At 37.2% G+C, this 21294-nt stretch overlaps 1 protein-coding gene and 1 non-coding gene across 4 annotated transcripts in view; both read left to right on the forward strand.

Moving 5' to 3' along the window:
• The window catches only part of FOCAD (focadhesin), a 270438-nt gene that overhangs the window by 72523 nt on the left and 176621 nt on the right, over nucleotides 1-21294 (forward strand). For all 3 annotated transcript variants that reach the window (XM_046664479.1, XM_046664480.1, XM_046664481.1), the window contains 4 exons: nucleotides 647-848; nucleotides 4062-4268; nucleotides 11292-11379; nucleotides 14397-14599. In XM_046664479.1, coding sequence (XP_046520435.1) covers nucleotides 647-848; nucleotides 4062-4268; nucleotides 11292-11379; nucleotides 14397-14599 — 700 coding nt within the window. The remainder of the gene's footprint in view (nucleotides 1-646; nucleotides 849-4061; nucleotides 4269-11291; nucleotides 11380-14396; nucleotides 14600-21294) is intronic.
• On the forward strand, nucleotides 20565-20693 carry LOC124241437 (small nucleolar RNA SNORA30/SNORA37 family). Its single transcript, XR_006889215.1, has one exon. It is a non-coding gene; the product is annotated as a small nucleolar RNA SNORA30/SNORA37 family (small nucleolar RNA).

The raw sequence follows: 21294 nt of genomic DNA on the forward strand, positions 1-21294 counted from the left end.
ATAAAGTGCAGTAACTTGCACACCAAAAGTGTTAACAAGTTGACAAGTAAATGTTAACTATTATCATAATCTTCTTGGGGTATCTGTATGGCCTTGTTTTACATAGAACCTCACCTGTAGAGGTTTTTTTTTTTTCCTTTTATTAAGGTTGGCACCTGAGCTAACAACTGTTGCCAATCTTCCTTTTTTTTTTTCCTGCTTTTTCTTCCCAAATCCCCCTAGTAGCCAAATCCCCCCAGTACATAGTTGTATATTCGCCTGTGGAGTTTTTACAAACGCATGCCTGTGTCATACTCCTGGAGAGTGAATTCTGACATCTATAATTCTAAACAGCTTCTGAAATGATTCTGATGTTCGTGAAGGACTGGTCCTGGAGATGTAGCTGCTGTTCTAGTGTGCACGTGGAGACTCTCTTAGTCCTGGGCCAGGCGTGCAGTCTGGTGTTGAGTCATTTGCTCCAGGAAACAAAGAACTGTTTGGTGTGGGTGTAGGTAGGTCATGGTGGAATAGAAGAATCATGAAAAGAGTTACACTTGATAATATCATAGATTATGATATGTCATGAACTATAAGTTGATATTTACCTCTTACCTGCTTGGTACTCTGTTTAACTCAGTGACTGGCTTATGCATTGCATGACTTACAGGTCAGAAGTTTCATGTGTCCAAATCATGGCACCATTTCTATGGTATCTATATTGTGAACCATCCCAGTTACAAGAATATGCTAGACTCAGACTAGCCCTGCTAAAAGTCTTACTTCAACCCCGGGTTTGTGACAAAGAGCAACCGTCAATATTGGAACAACAGATACTTCAACTGTATTGTGAGATGGTTCCGTGTTTACAGGTAAGGCCTTTCATCCTCCTTCACTAATATACCCTCAGCATCAGTAAGTGTTGGTTATTATTGTCATACGTAAAGTAGGACCTATGTGATTTGTCAAATTCAGATACAATCCCAGCTCTAGAAATGCTTATAAGCTTTTGGAGATGATGAAGGAACCAAATCTAGATTTAAACATTAATATATACAATGTTAACTAAATTCATAGAAATATAAATCAACCTAGTCCATTTTAGGATTAGTAGGAATGGAAACTTTCCTTTGTGTAAGAAAGACTTCAGGGAAAAGAATTTTCAGTTGGATTTCTCCTTGTGCTAGACACTGAGAGAGTTACAAGGAAAGAAAACACCCCTTGGTGCAAATTAGAGAAAGATGCGCCTCTAGGCAGATACAGCCCTGAGAACGCATGGCTTGATCAGCTGAATGCTGGCTAGATTCCAGTTTCCACATGTCCCCTTACAACGTATTTGGTGACCCTGATGGATCCTGCTCTTGAGAAGCTCACAGTCTAGTAAGGGAGTTAAGACAAGTATATAAATTCTCATAATTCAGAGTAGATGGATGGAAGATATTTAACAGAAATATGGATAAAATGCCTGGGGAGTTCAGGGGAGGGAGAAATTTGAGCTAATGTCTCTATCACCACAGATTTAAAAAAAAACTCTGGTTGCCATTGTGCTGTGATTTTAGGGTAGTGAACGTTTCTCAGGCCATCCTCTCCCATCGCTGAAATTTGTCCCTTGCCTAGACTCTCAGCACCATGCTGCCCAGCTCATGGAAGGAACCTGTGAATATTTTTCAAAGTGATCACTTGAGGTCAGAGATGACGTGCTTTAAGTTTGTGTTAGCAAGGAGTGACTAGAGTGGATCTTTCCTTTGTGACTTACAAATAGGCTTTCCTGTAATCAAGGCAGAGAAAAGTTAATTAAAATCAGTTCTCCTGTGGCTTTTCCAAAGCCTTTGTTTTGTGTGAGCAATAAAGCAATGTATAGGCAGAACACCTTGAAATAGGGTATGCTTTTCCACACCATGCTTGCATCGCCCTGTTCTGTGTTCTTTGGTGGATGTTTGCCCTCATTTTCATGAACCTGTATTGACAAGCCTAAATGATTCTAGAAGTGAGCTCTGTGGAATATTTCTGGGAATCTGTGGCTTGTTAATATAGTCAAAATAGGTGAGAAAAAAAGCAATACATCATTTGGAACTAATGGAACGAGCAACATAAATACACTTAATCATTTAAGAAATCAACTTTATTAGAATGAAGAATCTGAGAGTTGAGAGAGATCTTAGCAGCAATGTAATCAATTTTCCCATGGATTACAGGTATTTCTTATACTCTTTAAAAGACAAGCGTTCTATGACAGATTAAGTGTTTGAGTTATAGGAAGCATGCTATTTTGCAAGGCAACTTTTTTTTTTCTTTCTAGCAACTAGTTCTAATTGACCTGTGTTTTCCTAGGGCTTTACCTGTTAGTCTTTCTTCTCAGAACAAAACAAAATAAGATTTCTCAAAAGCCCATCTGTGTCCTCTCGTGTGTTGTTTCTCTCTTCCTTCCTTTTCCTCCTTTATATCCTTCCATTCTTCCTTCTTTCCCTCCCTCCTTTCTTTCCTTCATCAATTTCTTTTCTTCTCCACGTGAAATGGTTTTCAGACTTTTTACTGTCCTTTGCCCGGAATTCTCTAGTTTATTGGTGTTCAGAATGTGTTACTAGAAAAGGTTCTCCTTAAAGCTGAATACAGTACTGTCACTGTGGTCTGACCCATATGAGCACTTGAATAAAATCACATTAATTAAAAAAATTTTTTTTAGAAATAGCCGTGCCATCCTATTGACCTATGATGAAATGGTGGTCAGTGAAATGTCTGTTTCTTTTTCTTCCCATACGAGTTGCTCTTCCATGTTATGTTTGTGGAATTGTCTTTATTTGGTCTTACCTGCCTTAAATTTTACTACTGACTTTTGATTCCAGTAGTTCTTTCTTTTTAACTGTGACTCTTGTCATTGCACATTTTATTCATTGCACACAATCTATTTCTACATAAAAATAGAACATTACTTCAAAAGTATTCTGGTTAAGAATTTGGATAATGTTAAACATTAGAGAGCCTTTAATGCTAACTTGCTGAGGTTGTCTTTCAAAAATTTTTTTTTTATTATGGAAAATTTCAAGTATGCATAAAAAAATGCACTCAAGGAAATATGTTGTCAAATAAACATGAGGCTTTTCTTTGTTTTAATCCCTTTCTTTTCTTGGTGGCCTTTTGCCTTTCCCATTGTATATTTGCAAAAGAGCAAGATAATTTAGCTTCTGGACTGTTCACATTTATTTTTTATAACTTAATATTTTCCTCCCCCTTGATCTTTTAATGTTTTTTTCTCTTGTTTGCTAGGAATTAGTTTTTCTCTCTGTGTATAACTTATAGTCATTTTGGGTTATTATGGTGGTAACGACTGGTGAAAGGTACAGCTGGTCAACTGTAGGCTTTCCTCTTGATGAATTTAACAGACACAAGGCTCCTGATTGAAGCAGATGGTTCATTGTTTGTAATCTCTGGGAAATGCCAGTGTGTCTGTGAGCAAGACCATATCCTTAATACCAACTCCAGAATTTTGATCAGAACAGCTGGGTTTGAATTGAATTGGGATTTTCAAGAGCACCCAAGTCCTTCCTATCTAACACATTAGCCTGTTGAGAAGACACCCTACCATTTGGATATGGTCATTCATGCATCTGCCAAGTGTGGAAATGATGCTCTCAGTTAAGGTTGTCTGAGCAAATATCTTGCAGATGAAGGGCTTAGTAGTGCGTTAAAATAACATGCTAACCCTTTACTATCAGGTAACTAAGTTGGAATTGTAAAGAGGAGAGTTCATTGGAGAACTCAAAACCAACTTTAATTAATTTCCTTCAACACGTTGGCACTCTCATATAAATTGTTTTAAAAAAAATCTGCACTCAGAGAAGTTAGAAAAATAAACAAAAAAAAAATTTATGCCAACCAGCAGTAACAGAAACAGTAGCAAATTGTATTTTGGTTAGTGACAAAAGGAGAAGGCAGAGTTGTATAGCTTAAGCTTCTTTGAGTTAATCTCCTTTAGGTCTTTATAGGTTTAGGGAAAAATATTTTGTTGTTAAAACCTCTTATATAGCTGAAAATTATCTTTTAGTTTGTATATTATTTTAATGTCATGTAATGGCTTTTTTAAACAGATGAAAGATTTGATAGAGACAACAGAAGTGATGCTGTTTATCGAGGAAGTGTATTTAAGCCTTTTGCGTCATCCCGTTTTCTGGAAAATTCAGCTTGCCCAGATGACCCTTCAGCTTCTATGTGTCTGTGAAGTCAGCTTAAAGATAACTGGGGAATGTTCATCTTTAATTCACCTTTTAGAGCACAGTGTTGAATTTCTGAAGGAGGTAAGGATCGTAAGAAATTTTAATGTGTCAGTTATCACTTAAGTGGGTCTTGGTGTTTCAGTAGCTGGGTGGGTGTACTCTTTTACTTTATTGCATACCAAAGGTGTCTTGATCTAATATCATTAGATCATACTACTAATGTATTACTACTATTAATATCATTTATTATAAAAATGAGTTATTAAATGCTCTTTAGAGCATCAGTTATGGATCTACCCCTGTGACATTTTTTCATTTATTCATGTGAGAACACAAGTGTTGAACATAGACTATGTGCCAGATCCTAAGGAATGCATAGATGGAAAGGTACATTCTGTGATCTCAAGGGACTTAACTACACTCAAATAAATCATTGTAGTACAAGAAGGTAAATGCTTCTGTGGGAGTGCATTTAAACTGCAATGAGAGCACAAGTTAAGGGGAGTAGGGCATTAGTTCAGATTTGAGGAAGTCTGAGTAGGAGTTTGCCTGGTACAAACCAGAGGTTGGAAAAGGCATTCTGGCTGCAGGAACAGCATGTGCCCAAGTACAGAAACATGAGAGAGCAGGCAGGCATGGCCTGTAAAGAAAACAAGAAGGTTTTGAGCGTTGTTGAAGGATTAAGGTGTAGGAGATAAGGCCCAGCCTTGAGTTCACATTTTGTCTTCTAGGCAATGGCATGCTATTAAGATCTTTTGGCAGAGTTGCCCTCATATTTTTGTGTGTGGAGGGTTATTCTGGTGGGAGAGTGGAGGAGGGTTTGGAGCAGGGCAACAGTAATAGGACAGGAAGTGAGGAGCGATGTCTTAGACTGCTAGAGCTGCCATAACAAAATACCACAGCCTGGGTGGCTCAAACAGCAGGAATTTATTTCTCACACTTCCAGAGACTAGAAAGTCCAAGATCAGGGTGTTGGCTGATTTGAGTCTTAGTGAGGGCTCTCTTCCTGGCTGGTAGGTGGCTGCCTTCTCCCTGTGTCCTCACATGGTGAAGACAGAGCAAGAGTAAGCTCTCTATTGTTTCTTTTTATAAGGACACTAATCCTTCTGGAATAGGGCCCCACTCTTATGACCTCATTTAACTTTAATTACTTCTTTACTCCAAAACATACACCTTGGCAGTTAAGACTTCAACATATTAATTTGGGAGTGGGAAGCATTCAGTCTATAGCAAGGGGCTAATTAGGGAAATAAGAATGGGAAGAAAGAAATATAGGAGATGAAGTCAGTAGAGCTTTGTGGTTGATTAGATGATCAAGGAGAGGGTCCTCAGTTGGGTCTCAGCTTTCTATTTTGGGCAACTGCATAGTGCCATTCACTTTGAGAAATGATGGCTGATGTTGGAGGGAAGATGATAAATTTGGTCTTAGATATGCTTGGTTTGAAGTATTTATGAATCATAGGTAGTTAGATATATGGTTTTAAAATTCATGATAGAGCCTAGGCTAAAGGATAGATTTGTAGACATGTACTTTGGGGTGGGAGTTTTAACCATTGGATTGCATGACAGGGCTTGGGAGGGAATTCCAGGGGCTGTTGATATTTGGAGGTCCTGATAAAGAAGAGTCTGAGAAAATATGGCCAGATGGAATGCATGACAAGCAGAAGAGACAGATGACATGAAACTCAAAGGAAAGAATATCTCAAAAAGGGGACTGGTCAACAGTGTCATGGAGGGAGGATTGAAAGTAGGGGATGGAGAGTGCTCTTGGGAGGCAGCAAGTAGAAGTTAATTGTTCACATTAGAGGAAGCAGGTTCAGTGGAGTGGTGATGGTTGGAACCAGATTGGAATAGGGGAGTGAATGGCAGGTGAGGAAATGCAGGGAGTGGATGTAGATTTTGGTGAAAGGTGGGAGCTGATGAAGTTTCAAGTAAGTCATTTGTCAATTTGTCAATCTTGTGATTAGAATGGTTTCACATATGCTGGGACTCCATAGACAATATTATTTCATGTGTTATATATTTTATTTGCTATATCTAATATTGTATATATTATCTATTATGTACAACAGTAATATCTTAATATATAGTAGCATATATTTGTGTTATATATAATATTATATATTCTCTATTATGTATAATAGTAATATACAGTAAAAATATTTAGTAACACAGACTATATATACTACCATGTATATATATAATGTTACTATGTTGTAATAATATATAGTCTATATTACATAGTAATATAACTGATATGTATCCTATTATATAATATCAATTATATATTATATAATTATTATTTTATCATATTATATATATCATATACCAAGCCTCTATTCTGATGTGTAATTATGTTATAAATAATTATATCTATTAGGTATATAATAGATAATATATATGATACATTATTACATAGATAATATATAGATAAATATTATATAGAAAATATTATATAGCTAAATTACCAGGAGTTGTATGTCTTAACTGGAAATGTAACATACTTAGCAGGTAAATACAGTGTTGTTCCTTTTTACTTGTACTAGATTCATGTGAGTAGTAGACATAATTATCAATTATAATTTCACAGGGTTTAGTTCCTTTTGCTATCATTCTCTGATCATTTTATTGTATAGCCTTCCCCCGCCACGCACATTTAGCATACATTTATTAAGCAGCTTCCTATGGCAAACACTTTGCTGTAGCAATTAGGTGAAAACAGGCAAGGTTTGTGAAGCTTCCATTCCAGTCAAATGGTTCAAACTAGTGCCCATAAAAATCACTGGGCAGAGTTTATTAAAATGCAAATACCTCGGGCCTACCCCTAGATATCCGGCATTAGTAGGGCTGAGTAGGGCCCAAGCATCTGCATTTTAAACTAGCACCCTCAGGTGATTTTTCTAATATTTTTTTGCACATAAGGCAAACACCCTTCTAAGCATCACACAGATCAAGAGATGGAGCTTTTCCAGCCACTTCCGAGGTTTTCAAAGCCCAGTCCTAATCACCGCCTCCTCCCTCCTGTGACTGTCCTGACTTCTATAGTAATATCCTCCTTATGTTTCTTTGTAGTTTTATCACATAAGTTTTGTGCTACACGTCATAATGCAGTCTTTTAGATATCTTTTAAACTAAAGGTGGTCCCCTTCCCTTCCCTCTCCCACTTCTTTTCTTCCTTGCAGTTTAGGTGTTGAAAAACCTGACTTATGTGAGCTGTAGAATTTTCTATATTCTGAATTTTGATTGCATCCTCATGATGTGTTTTGATGTGTTTCTCTGTTAAAAGGTACTTAGCTCTAGAGACTTGATTAGATTCAGAGCTTTTTTTCTTTTTAAAGATTTTATTTTTCCTTTTTCTCCCAAAGCACCCCGGTACATAGTTGTGTATTTTTTAGTTGTGGGTCCTTCTAGTTGTGGCACGTTTTGTTTTGTTTTTCCAAGACTACAGGGCATGGTGTGTTCTTTCATCAAGAAGCACGTAATGTGTGTTGCGTTTCTTTTTATGGTGTTAGAAGTTGTTGATGCTCAATGCCTAGTCCATTAATTCATTAGGAGTTAAAGAAATGATGTTCTCGTTCTATCCTTTCTTCTTTATTTATTAGCTGGAATACTTCTATAAAAAGAAACTCCCCTTCACCTGCTATTTCTATGCAATGGTAGGGTTTATATAGGAAAGGTAGGATGAATGCTTGACTCTTTCCCTTTTTTTCCCAATTTCTAAAAGTATTATTATGAACTCAGATTTGAGCATATTTGATGCATTTCAATCTCTTACAGATAATATCCTTATTAAAGTTCAAGTTGTCCTATTTTTGGCCAGTAGGAATCTCTTCAAGTTGGCTATTGAGTCCAATTTTTAAAATACTTTTGATTATAATATTAGAATCACATACTTTGATTTAGAACAATAAAATGATGAGAGAAGGTCATATTTGTATTGTGTTTTCCTTCTGCCCAATATTTTAACAATTTTAGAAGGAAGTAAAAATAAGTAGAACTGTTGAAATAGTTCTGTTATGAAATTTCCTTCCCCACCCCACCCTCCCAGTGTTCCTGAGGTGGGGAAAAAAAAAAAGCCTTGGAAATTAATTTGCAAACATATATTCTTTAGGCCTGTATACACTAATTTGAATCAAAACGAAGTAGAATAAGGCAGTCTTATTACCTATTTTGGGGCTATACCTATATTCTTATATTACTGAGTTTATCGGCTGGTTATTCGGTTCAAATATTACATTAACTTTCCTTTTCCCCTTGTTCTCTTTCTGCTCTTATCGTGAAGATCTTTCATTGCACACTGAAAATGGTTGTGTATCTTAGGCTACCTTAATTTCAGTGGATTTGGTCTTAGTTGAGCTATTTTTAGCCTTATTTGAATCATCATAACGTAAGGTCTTTTCCAATTCAAGCAAAATGTATGTACTCTGATCAGCAAAATTAGGCAAAAATGATATTGATTGTGAGGAGACTGGGAGCTCTGAAAGTGAAGCAAGAGCTAACCATCCTGGCTTTGGTAAGGTGAGGATGTTCTCTGAGACAGCGCCGTCAGATGATGCAGTTCCATCCACCTTTCTTCACTGTGTGTCTCAGTTTAAGTTTTCAGATTCCTGGGAAAAACGATCTAGTTGGCCCAGCTTGGATCAGTCAGCTCTGACCACAGGACAGGGTAGGGAGAAAAGCCATGGCACTGGGGGATTGTGTGAGCTGGGCTGCCACCTCCATTGTGTCTGCTACAGATAGATACTTACCTCTGATATCGCCTTTCTTACACCTTGTTCATAGAGGCATCCCTAGGTCCAACATATGTACCTAGTGCTTAGTACATAGGTAGTGCTCAGTGATATTTCTCATTTGAACTGAGGACAAAAAAATGTGGACTCCAAGCGTTTGCTGTCATTAAGACTCCTGTGACATCTATGGCTAAATATAAAGGCATTTACTCCTTTTTCATATTTTGCTTCCTTTCTCCACATAGGCTCTAAATTAGCCTCGGTTCTGCCAAAAGTAGACCCTGAGTTTTCCCAAAGGCAAAAGCAGAGCCTGAGTTTCCACAAAAGCAAAGACTTATACAACAGAGTTCATTTGCAAATGTGATCCCAGCAAGCAGGTGGGAGAGGGACCAGAAGAGTGAAATATTGAAGATGGGAGAGGCAATAGAGTATTATCAAGTTGGCCATGGCTGCAAGCAACCAGTTCTCAGAATATTCTGAGAAGCTTTATGAAATATGTCTTAGAACCCTCCAGAAGGATCCAGAATAAAGGGAGAAGCATTTATCCCTGGGCTTCTATTGCCAGTTTGTCAAGCTTTGGCCTATGGAGCTTCAACTTCCTTGTACTTCTGGATCTTTGACGTGGTCTGAGGCAAGAAGCAAGAGCCACTACAGCAATAGCAGTAGTATTTGAAGTGGTACATGAGATGTCCAACACAGGCTTTTATTAAAAGATCTCATTAAATTGTACCATTCTTGGTGTCTATTAAAAATCGATCAAGCAAAAAAAACACCTTGTAACCTGTCAGAATTGTAAGCAGTTTAAGGGTGGTCTAATCCTCCACCATGACTTTTCCTTATTTTTGGTCTTGGATCTCCAGCTCTTTTCCTTTCACCCTCTGTTGTGAACAGGCCAGTCTCACTCTTCCTGAAGAAAGCAATGTTCATTTATGCCTTCATCCCTTTCAGTTCCATCCACTTAAAATGCTTCTAGTCCATTTCAGAGCCCTGAAAAGCGATTTTATGGCCCTTCCAGTGATAGCTTGTGTGGAAAATGCTTTCCTGTGATAGCATTAGTATAAAGTAATACTTTTATTTGTCTCTGATCCCCTTGGTAGCTAGGAAAATTGAAATTTAAATGATCTTGCTAGTTTCCTTTTTTTTTTTAATGGACATGCAGAATTTGAAATGAAATTGAAGAAAAGATAAGGGCATAGAATGGTTTGATGGTGTATATTGTAAGTGTATTGATTTCAGAATGCATTTATTGTCTTCAAATAGATAACAGTTGCTTCATTGTTCTTAACTATATTTTGAAACAGTAGACATATATAGGCCTCAACGACACAAATTGGAACATATTCCATTAAAAACAAATTATCAATTTTCTTCTTTTGCTGCTTTTTGAAAGTGAATAATCAAGCACTTTAGGAGATTTTGCAGTTTAATTTCATTTTTCAAATGGTATAGCTGAGGTGTAGATATATATTTGTTTGTGCTAGAGTTGATACCATCTCCAAAGTGATAACTTCTGAGTATATCAGCCTAAGTTATTTTTCTCTCAAGTGTTTCTTTAACATGTGGCTCTGCGTCACTTTTCCTTTTTTCCCTTGCCTGTCCTCATGATTTATAGGTACTTTGCTCTGCAGGCACTTCTGTAAAATTTCAGAATGAAGTAATTTTAGTAAAGTGTGCTGGACCTTTCTTCTTTAGTTCCATGGTACATTAATGTTTTCTTTATTTAGAAACTTCAAATAACATCTTATGTCACTTGCATTTTATTTATTAGAACTTAATATACACATCCTTTTTCATTTCATTTATATACTTGGTGAAATTAATGATTTTAAGTTTCTATGATTATTGCTTTGCTACATTTAAACATGTTTAATAAATCACTGTAATTTAAAAATAATCTCTGCCTCCCTAGGCACTAATGTTTCTTTTATTATAATAGCATGATTTATTAAAATTTGTTAGGTGTAATTCATTATGTAAGTTACATAGATGAATCATGTCTTTATTAGCTAAGTAGATAATTGAGCTACTTTTCAGAAATGAAATATTCTTAAATTAAGTATTTCAGGTAGTTTTCAGTGGTTTGCAAAGATTGATGTTTTGAAGACTTATCAGTCTGTTGTGTTAAGGAATTTTCCCTCTGAATTAATTTGGTGTATGGCCTATTGCTTGTTGGCCAGATAGGATATTATTTTGAATTTATATGTGACTGCTGTGACTTTCACCAATTCTTGCTTTAGTAGAGCAGACTTACTATAAATAATTTTGTATAATACATTTATAATATTTCATGTTAAATATACTCTTCCTGGATACATGTTATAAAGCCATGGCTCTGGGAACTTCTTCAACTCTCCTCATTTTTCTTTTCTTTTAGGATTTTCCTGTTGAACTGGTCATAATTGGAATAGCTTTACTACTGCTACAGTCTCCGGCAAGTCAGCAGAAGCCAATCTTAAGTCTAGGTAAATAAAGATACGCTCATAAGAGTAAAACATAGTGGCTGACCCTGTGGCCGAGTGGTTAAGTTCGTGTGCTCCGCTGCGGTGGCCCAGGGTTTTGCTGGTTCGAATCCTGGGCGTGGATATGGCACCGCTCGTCAGGCCACGTTGAGGCAGTGACCCACATGCCACAACTAGAAGGACCTGCAACTAAGATATACAACTATGTACCGGGGCGGTTTGGGGAGATAAAGCAGAAAAAAAAAAAAAAAAGATTGGCCACAGTTGTTAGCTCAGGTGCCAATCTTGAAAAAAAAAAAAAGAGTAAAAAATATAATATGAGTGTTGGCAGAAGTCACTTGAACTATTTATCATGCTATGCTATAAAGTCATTTATACTTTGAGTTTCCACTAGGGAATTTTTCTAATTAATAATTATCAAATAGAACTTTTTTCTTCTTACCCAACAAGGTGTTTTGTGCAAGTTTCCAAACACCTTAATATGCCAAGTATCTCAGCTGGACGTTAGAACATTATAATCTAAATAATATAGCAGTAACATTGGAAAATATGTTAAAGGCCATATCAACTTATTCACGGTTTTACGGCAAACTGAGAATCAATACCATAAAACCCTTGAAAGAAAATAAGTGTTCAGCATTTGTCTTTGTTTTTAAAACTCTCTATATCTTTACTATTCAAAACTGGTGCCACAGTGAACAAGATTTAATTTATAGTTATTGTATTAACTTAGCTAGAACAAATGAAAAATAACATTCTTGTGGCTATCTAGTATTGATTTGAAGAAAAGTGAAGGTAAGAAAGTGAAAGGGTGAAGAAAAGGTGAAGAAAAGTGGGGTAAACAATCAAGTTGCTAGGTCTGGCAGATTGACAAACAAGTCACACCTTTGAAATGTGGCTTTTACGTTAATGTTGCCTTACTTTCCTTGGTCCAACATAAGCCACCTGGTAATGGAGGATCTGTCTTATCATGTTGCGTAGTGCCATGATGCATTGATACATTCCCACCCTGACTTTAAAAAAGTGCTTGAGGTAAATAGCAATTGTGTAGCTCATTCTTCTGGGCCTTTTAATGCATCATGATTTTGAGGGTGTTGCTCTTCCACTTACAATCTGTCTTCAAAATGGCTTTACCGTGCAAAACGGACCCTTGGCTCTTAGGCTGTGATTCCTACCTTGCTTTTGCCTGTTGGTGTTATGCTCATTTTTGCCCTCCTCCCTAGTCCCTTTCTAAACTGCTTTTTCTTTTGTCTTCCTTATAGCAGTGCGCATGGCATCTTCCCATAGCTGTAATTTACCAGTTCTGCTACTTAGACAACCATACTTTTATTTTTTTAAAAACAGCTTTATTGAGGTATAGTTTACTCACTATGAAATTCACCATTTTTAAGTGTACAATAACGTGTTTTTTAGTTGTTGTGCAACCAGCACCACAATCTAGTTTCCAAAACCCCCCCAAAATTTCTTGTGCCTATTTGCAGTTAATCCTCATTCCCACTCTCAGCCCCAGACAGACACTAATGTGCTTCCTTTAAATTTGCCTTTTCTGGATATTTCTTATAAATGGATTGTATTTGTTTTTTGACAAAACCAACCAAAGTCCTATAGAAACCACATTTCTACTTCTGAATCTACACTCCTTTATTGTGGCTCATGTGTGGTAGGATGATACTGGATCAAACACTCCAATACTTTTATTATGTGTTGCATAGCAGACTTTTTCTTTTGTTAACTAGTGTCTTTGATTTAAAGTTACCTTAGTTGGATTGAATAAACTGTATTGAAAACTATCGAGCCAGTATGTCATATTGAAAAGTAAGGAAGAACTGTTGTTTAGTATATTGGGAAAGAGTATTCAAAAAAATAGGATAACCAAGAGAATATTGATTATTTCAAATTTAAAAAATGCGTAGCATTAATATAATATTATGCTTCTTAATTATTAACATTAGCCTTGGTTGTAAATAGCAATTTATCAGAATGCCTGGAAGATTAATAATATAAAATATAGAAACATTTGTATTGTATGAGTTTCCTGTTTTGTTAAAGATAATGGATTTTCATAATATCTCAGAGGCAATTATGGATTAAGACTAATATTAGGAAAAAATGTAAACTAGTAGTGTTAGAGTAACAGGTATTTGTACTTGATACCACGTTCAGGTTTGACTTCCAAATGACTTAAAATACTGGCAACTTGTCGACATGATTTAAGGCTTTTAGAGTTTTTTTGGTGTAGTGGGGAAATCACTTGATTACTTTGATAATCTAGGTCTGAAGCCTATGAATAACATCTTTCAGTAAATCAGGGTTCCTTCAACAACTGAAAAAGGTATATTTATGCCTTAACTCATTCTGTTAATAGTCTAGGGGAGACTGCATGTAACCAAGTTATTGTACATTTATATGTATGTTTCTGATGTGTAAGATGAATTTCCATGTTAAAAAAGGAATCATTTATAAAAATGGCTTTGCTTATTATGCTGCTTATGGATTTTGAGACTTCCCTGATCAGCTTCTTAACAATTACAGCTGAAGGACAGCCCTGCTTCACCTCCTTTACTTATGCATCCCTTAATACGGTTCTCACTGGGTTTGTAAGGGAAGCATGCACGTTGGTCTTGTTATCCTCTGATCAGGACTTTGTAGTTTCTTGGCTGTATTTGTTGAGGGCAGTAGTAGGATCTGAACAGAATATAAGGACAAAAGTTGAACTCTATTTTAAAGAAATTCATATTGACCTAAAAAAGAGTTGATTTATACTTTGATATATGATATGGGTTTTCTCTAAGAGTATCATCAAACTTTCACTTATATACATTAACAGCATGTTTTAGATAATAGTTAATTTTCGTGTTCCTTTTATTTGTAAAAGGATAAGATTTATTATGTTAGTTATGTGTCTGACCCAATTGTAAAGGGGTAAGAAAACTTTTTGCATATCACTGTTAAACAAAGTAGCATTTTGTTTGACTGAGGTATTAATTTTTGAAAATGTGCATTGTTGTTTTGATCAATAGCTTTGAAGCTCCTCTCTTTTGCTGAGGGTCAGAAAATCCCAAAGTCATCTTTGCTGCTAGTGATGCCAATTCTGCAGATATTATCTTCTACTGCCTTGGAAGACTGTATCTCCATGGATGAGGAGGGTCCCTCTAGGCAGCAGTTGGCTCTAAACCTTTTGGAAATGGTGCAGCAGGAGTGCTACAGAGATGACCAGCAAAAGGTAATGAATTCATCCTTGGTCCTCCTAAATAAAGTTCAAGTAGTCATATGGGGTCATCATGGGATGATCTCTGCAGATCATCTCACCTCCTGATGAGGTATGTGTTTAGGTTTGAATTCTATCATTGAGCTTTACCATTCTGTCAGGCGGTGGTGTAGATGGTCATATATTCTTCTGGACTGAGAGAGGAGGGTAGTCCTGTTGTGAAGCAAGTTTTGGAAATGCTGTGTGACTTTTTTTCCTCTTTGGGTTTCTTGTGTACATTAGTAGTTAGAGGTCCTGAGGAATCCTGTGGAAAAGGAACTAGTTCTAATTTAAACTAGTGCTTCTCCAAGCATGGAGCATGGAATCCTTTTATACTCGTTAGTTAAGTACAGCACATTGCTAGATCTTCGACAGTCCAAGGTGAGAAATCTCCTCGAATGCCTGGAAGTTCTGGGATCCGTAAGAAGTAGGACTTCATTTTTGAATATGGCACCTTTTGCCACATTCCCTGGCATAATGGCTCTTGATGTCTCCTGTGTGTGCCCTACTCTACTGCCTTCAGTTGGAAGACACCAGACCTGTCACACTCCATTCCTATTCCTGTCTGTAGGCATACCGCATTCTGCTTTGTCAGTCTCACTGTTCCTGTTACAGTAATGTAAAATATGGCAGTGTCTTGTTGGTGGCTGGGTTCTTGGCCTACATTTGTCAGACTTTTTCTTTTTTGGTTTTTGAGTTTTGCCTTTGGTAACATGTAGTATTACTTCACAACTATTACTTTTATGGAGATTGAATGAAAATTAAAGAAGATGAAACTGGTGAAGTATCTTAAGTCTCCATGGAGAGAAGCATTCTGTGAATGCAAGCTAGAGCCACAGTTGTTTCATCTGCAAAAGCAGAGATACTTCTAATCATGCGTCGTTAAATGTTCTACCAAAAATCCGGGCATTGTTATTCCTTGTTTGAGCATGCAGCAGTAATAAGCCTATAGGCAAATTGAATGTATACTACAGGCTCCTGAGTCCTGTTTGACTAAAACTTTAAAACTTGAAATAGGTAATTGATTTGCGTTAAAAGAAGGAAGTTCTTGCCTCTGCTGTAATAGGAGCACAAAATGTGGCCAAAATTGTCCAACAGCGTTTTACCTTTCCTCTTGGTTTGCCCGTTTAGAACAATGACTGGACTCTGAATGGTCATGGGGCAGGGCAGGATGTAGTATGTCTGAGTTCTGTTCCTTTAAACCACGAGTGCTATTTGCTGAGGATCACCCTAACTCTAATACGTAAGTACTCAGCTTACTGTTTGCTCAGGTGTGTGTGAATCATGTTCATCACTAATAGCTGGACTTTCTCTTCAGCAGCTGGTGAAGAGGGCGGAGGAAGGAATATTATTAGGGCTATAAATATCCTCCTGCTGACAGTGTGCTGCTTTACTGAGGCTTTGAGTGGATATGTGATCACCCTTTTTAAACATTTAAGCCACAGTTGACTGTTGGCTTTTCTTCTGCACCTGTCCAGGACTCTATATTCCAAACATACTTATAAATTTAACATGCTTCAAACTCTCCAAGTCTCTACCTGAATCTTTGCTTTTGCACATAATGCTCTTTTGTCTCCTTTGCCTGACTTACTCATTCTTCAAGACTCAGCCAAATGTTCTCAGCCTCCCTGAGTCAGAATTCCTTACTCTCTCTTCTTTGCGTCCCCAGCACTTTTAGCATTACTCAGTTGTGTTGTGTCTTAATTTAGGGAGTTACATGTTTGTATCTCCAACTATGCTATGAGCTCATTGAGAGAAAGGATCTTGGCCCTTTTCACACTTTGCCTTTGTTTTGTAAGCATGTTAAAATGTAAACTGCAACAGTTGTTGAACTTTTTGTATTTTTCCACATGAGCGTCTCTGCTTTATCTTTTTCAGCTGATTATAAATGAGAGAATTAAAAATATTTGTTAGTTGTAAAATTGGATACTCTCTTATTTTTCGTATACTTAAAGAAATAGACAACCTTCTAGCTTATTTATCTTTGCATCCTCAATACCTGACCCACTGTGTGCTACATGGTAGACCTTCAGTAAATGTGTGCTTCTAAGAATACAGAAGATCATTTTACCATCTTGACTTATTACAGAAAGACCTTTGTATAAATACCACAAATCTTGTTTTTATTTTTATTATTTCTTTTTAGATTGGTGACATTATCTTAGAGTGTTTGATTTAGAACTAGAGCAATTCTTTAGAAGCACAATTCTTCTGGTGCATGAAATCAAGGGTAAATATCCTGTGCCATGCAATTCTGTATCGCCTATCCATTCTGAGGTGTTGATAACCATGAAATAAGACACGTTTTAACTTCTTCCAATTTTTAAGAATTAAAAAATATAAGACATAAAACCAGCCATTTATCTCTTTAAAATAAAAGATTAACATAATCTAATAAGCATTTTATTTTATTTATTTTATTTATTCTTTTGTGGAAGATTAGATCTGAGCTAACATCTGCTGCCAATCCTCCTCTTTTGCTGAGGAAGGCTGGTGCTGAGCTAACATCCGTGCCCATCTTCCTCTGCTTTATGTGTGGGACGCCTACCCAGCATGGCTTGCCAAGCGGTGCCAGGTCTGAACCTGGGTCCGAACTGGCAAACCCTGGGCCGCTAAAGCAGAACGTGCACACTTAACCGTTGTGCCACCAGGCCAGCCCTGCATTTTATATTTTTTTAGTGGTGTGTAGAAAGCAGGATCCTTTTCTAGTAGGCTATTGAATGTGATATTTAAAACCACTTATTTGTGTTCTCTTAGATTTAAAAAAAAATCAAATACTAGTTGTAAATTCTAATGTGCTTAAAATCCTGCTGCCCCTACCCCCAGAGAATGTGGGCGAAAAAAGAAAGAGTTAGGGTGCAGTCATGGGGGAGAAACAACACTGGTAATTTGAACAAAGAAAAACTTAATAAAAAGAATTATTAACTGGTAAAAGGTGTTTAATTTACTAAAAGTTATAAAACAGACTCTAAGGAATATTGCAATAATAAATGCAGGGAGCAGCTGCTACTTCTAGAACTGGGGGTGAGTGTCCAAGGAAGGGACTGGGGATCTAAGAGGATGTCCCCCACCAAGGCTGAGATGGGACCTTGTTACATAGAATGTGGCCATAGCCTGCTGGGTGGTGAAGTTTGCTGCAGTGCCACAGGCCGGAGCTGGTCTGTAGGAAGCTATCTCCTGGGGTGCGAGTGGGCTGGCACTGGCAGAGCTGGTCCACAGGAAGCCACTTGCTGGGGTCTCCTGCATGTCCTTGGCAGCCGTGGTAGGAGAAATCCAAGAAGCACACAGGAACCTGAAGAAAAGCCCTTCCTCTACTGTGTCTTGTGGTACCTCTCCTGTACCCTCTATTAACAAGGCCTGCCATTGCACTAGAGGGCAAAAGAGAAATGTTGACAAGGTGTAGATATAATATCACAAAGTAGGCCAAAAAGGATGTATTTGGAGCTGAGAGATAATACCTTGATAGCTGGCACAGCCAGTAAGACAGAATCAGGCTTTTTTTGGAGAGGAATGAAGGTGGATGGATGAGATGAAGTGGCGAAGAGACTTAAGAGCTAAATTGCTCCAGTTGTGTACTAGGGCAAGATCCATCTCTGTAAAACTGTTGTAGTCAACGGAAAGATTTAGAGATATCTTCACTGACCTACGGTCTATCATGCAATTGTTTATTGGTATTTTTGGATATAGTACTTCATGCAAACTTAAAGAAGGTATCACGAACTTCATTACCTGATAATAAAGCAGTGTCAAGTAGGTTTTATTCAAAGTTGCTTTGAAATAGGATATAGTAAGCAGAAAGCATTTTGAATATTTCTCTCTCAAAAATGATAAAGTTTTCAATAGATTGTTCTTGACCTATTTATAGCTAAAATTAACATTTATTGAGGGGCTGGCCCCGTGGCTGAGTGGTTAAGTTCATGTGCTCTGCTTCAGTGGCCCACGGTTTTGCTGGTTCGGATCCTGGGTGCGGCCATGGCACCACTCGTCAGGCCACGTTGAGGCGGTATCCCACGTGCCACAACTAGAAGGACCCACAACTGAGATATAACTATGTACTGGGGCTATTTGGGGAGAAAAAGCAGAAGGAAAAAAAGGAAAAAAAATTTAAAAACAAAAGAACAAAAAAACATTTATTGAGCATGTGCTCTATGTCAGGAGCTGTTATGTGGGTCATGCTGCTGTGTGGCCTTGGACTAGTGATTGAAGCTCTCTGGGCCCTGACAAAATGAGCAACAACGCATCTGCTTCATGAGTTTGTTTTTTGAGCATTTCTTATGTTCAGTCTCCATTTCTGAGTGCTTTGCTATATAATAAGTCATTTGATTTTACCCCAGACTCTTTGAAGTAGGTGATATTCTTGGTCTCATTTTATCAAAGAGGTAACTGAGGCAAAGAGAAGATAAATAACTTGCCAAGGGTCATGCAGTGGGAGCCTTATTTTTTTTCCGAATAGGTTTATTGAGATAAAATTCACATATATACACTTTACTCATTTAAAGTGTACAATTCAATGTGTTTTAGTATATTCACAGAGCTGTGTATCTATCACTGCAATTAATTGTAGAACACTTTTGTTACTCCAAAAAAGAAACTGTACTTCCTAAGTAATATTCCATTGCAAGGATATACCACATTTTTTATTTTTCCATTCATCTGTTGATGAACATTTGGGTTGTTTTCGCTTTTTGGCTATTATGAACAACGCTAATTATGAACATTCCTGTACAAATTTTTGTGTGGACATATGTTTTCATCTCTCTCGGGCAGATACTTAAAAGTGGAATTGCTAGATCATACGATAACTCTATGATTGTTTGAGGAGCTGCCAGACTCTTTTCCAAAGCGGTTGTACCATCTTACAGTCCCACCAGCTGTGCATGAGGCTACCAAGTTCTCCACTTCCTTGCCAACACTTGTTATTGTCTGTCGTTTTGCTTCTAGCCATTCTATTGGGTGTGAAGTGCTATTTCACTGTGGATTTGATTTGCATTTCCCTGATGATATTCTTATAATACTCATTTTACAAGTGAAGAAACTGACATTAGAGAGGTTAACTAACTTGCTCGCATTACACAGGTAGTGAAGGGCAGAGTTGAGATTCAGATTTTGGCTATTTGACTCGAGAGCCTACATCCTGTTGCTTCCACTTTGCTTTTTTTTTGGTGCACAGTAATTTTTCATCTTTGTGCTAAACTTGGGAGTAAATAATGGAGTTTCAAATTTACAATGAAACAGTAAATCAAGAGTAAGTTGAAGTAAACTGGTTTCTTAAAAGCTTTTGGTTGGAAGTTAAAAAGAGTGAGTAAGTCCTAGATCTTGTGCGTCTGTCATTGTCTTCTGAATACCGTGGCTACTGAGGATGGTTGAGTTGTCTTTTGGTGATAATCAACCACTCCAAGCCCGTCAACTCTTGACCGGATTCTTCATAGAGGAATAGAGCAGAAAACCCTCTTGGGGCTTTATCTGGTCCAGTCTTCTGCTTCTGGTCTGGTGAGTGATTAAATCCCTTGTAGCAAAAACCTGTCCTACTTTTAAGTGTCTCTAGGTTTGAGTTTCCGGACTCCCTCTCCTGACCAAATCCTGGTCTCACTGTTGTTAAGCCTGTTTTAGTCACTATTATAGATGAGTGTTATTCTTTAAAGTTAATGAAAATCTGTGTTCACTTGTGCTCACAATTTCTTTTTCAGACATCTTTAGACAAAGAAGTACTATCAGATGTCTGTCTTATGTTAATACTTAATGTACCTGAACATTTCTATTAAAATAAACCTTCTCAACTCTTTTACTTCTGTGAAAGATGTTTTACAACCATTTAATATTCATTTAAATGTTATTTTTCTGTGGTTTCTTTTCTCTTTTATTTTCTATTGAGATGTAATTCACCTAACATGAACTTCTCTTTTATTTCTGAACACCTTTCTCCTCTAAAACACAGAGCCGACCAGCACTTTCTCAGGTCCTCTCCCAGGCTGTGGGGCCAGGATTTGGTAGCTGATGCTGAGAGAAAACCCTTGGTTGTATCCTTGCCCTGGGACTGTGCCAGTGGCAGCTGTCACTCATTGGGAAAGAGGGCCCAGTCTGTGCTGTCTTGTTCAGCATTGTGCCTTTCCCCTGCTGCTCTAACGTTAGGCACACAAACAAAAAGCAGAACCTAAACCTGGATATAGTACTTCAAGTAAAGTAGGATTGCTTTTCTGTTTCAATGTTGACTCTCACATGTCTGTGTAATGTTGCTGCTTTTTACTCAGTTTATGGTTCATGATGATTTCCAATTATGTTCTTTCACACTCATATCCACCAGTTTTATATGTCTCTTCTAAAGATGACAGTGATAATATTTCCCTGTATTTTGCAACTTTAGGTTCTATGCTACCTGCTTTATGATCTTGTCTCATTATCTACCTCAATAATCTTGGCAGGAAGGTAGTCATTATTTCCATTTTACAAATGAGAAAAGTAAGGCTCAGAGCTTGCATAGCAGCCAATAGCTGGCATGGCTGTGCTGAAGTTCTGGCCTTTTAAATCTCAAGTCCAATGCTGTTTGTCATTAGTCTAAAGATCTTGACTCTAGTCTTTAATGGATTTCATCTTGGGGAAAAAAGTGTTTTTAGAGAGCTAGAGCTAACATAAATTTAGGTACTATCTAATTTTTAAAATTTATAATTTCCATA

This window comes from Equus quagga, chromosome 6 (assembly GCF_021613505.1).
Source record: "Equus quagga isolate Etosha38 chromosome 6, UCLA_HA_Equagga_1.0, whole genome shotgun sequence".
Lineage (NCBI taxonomy): Eukaryota > Metazoa > Chordata > Mammalia > Perissodactyla > Equidae > Equus > Equus quagga.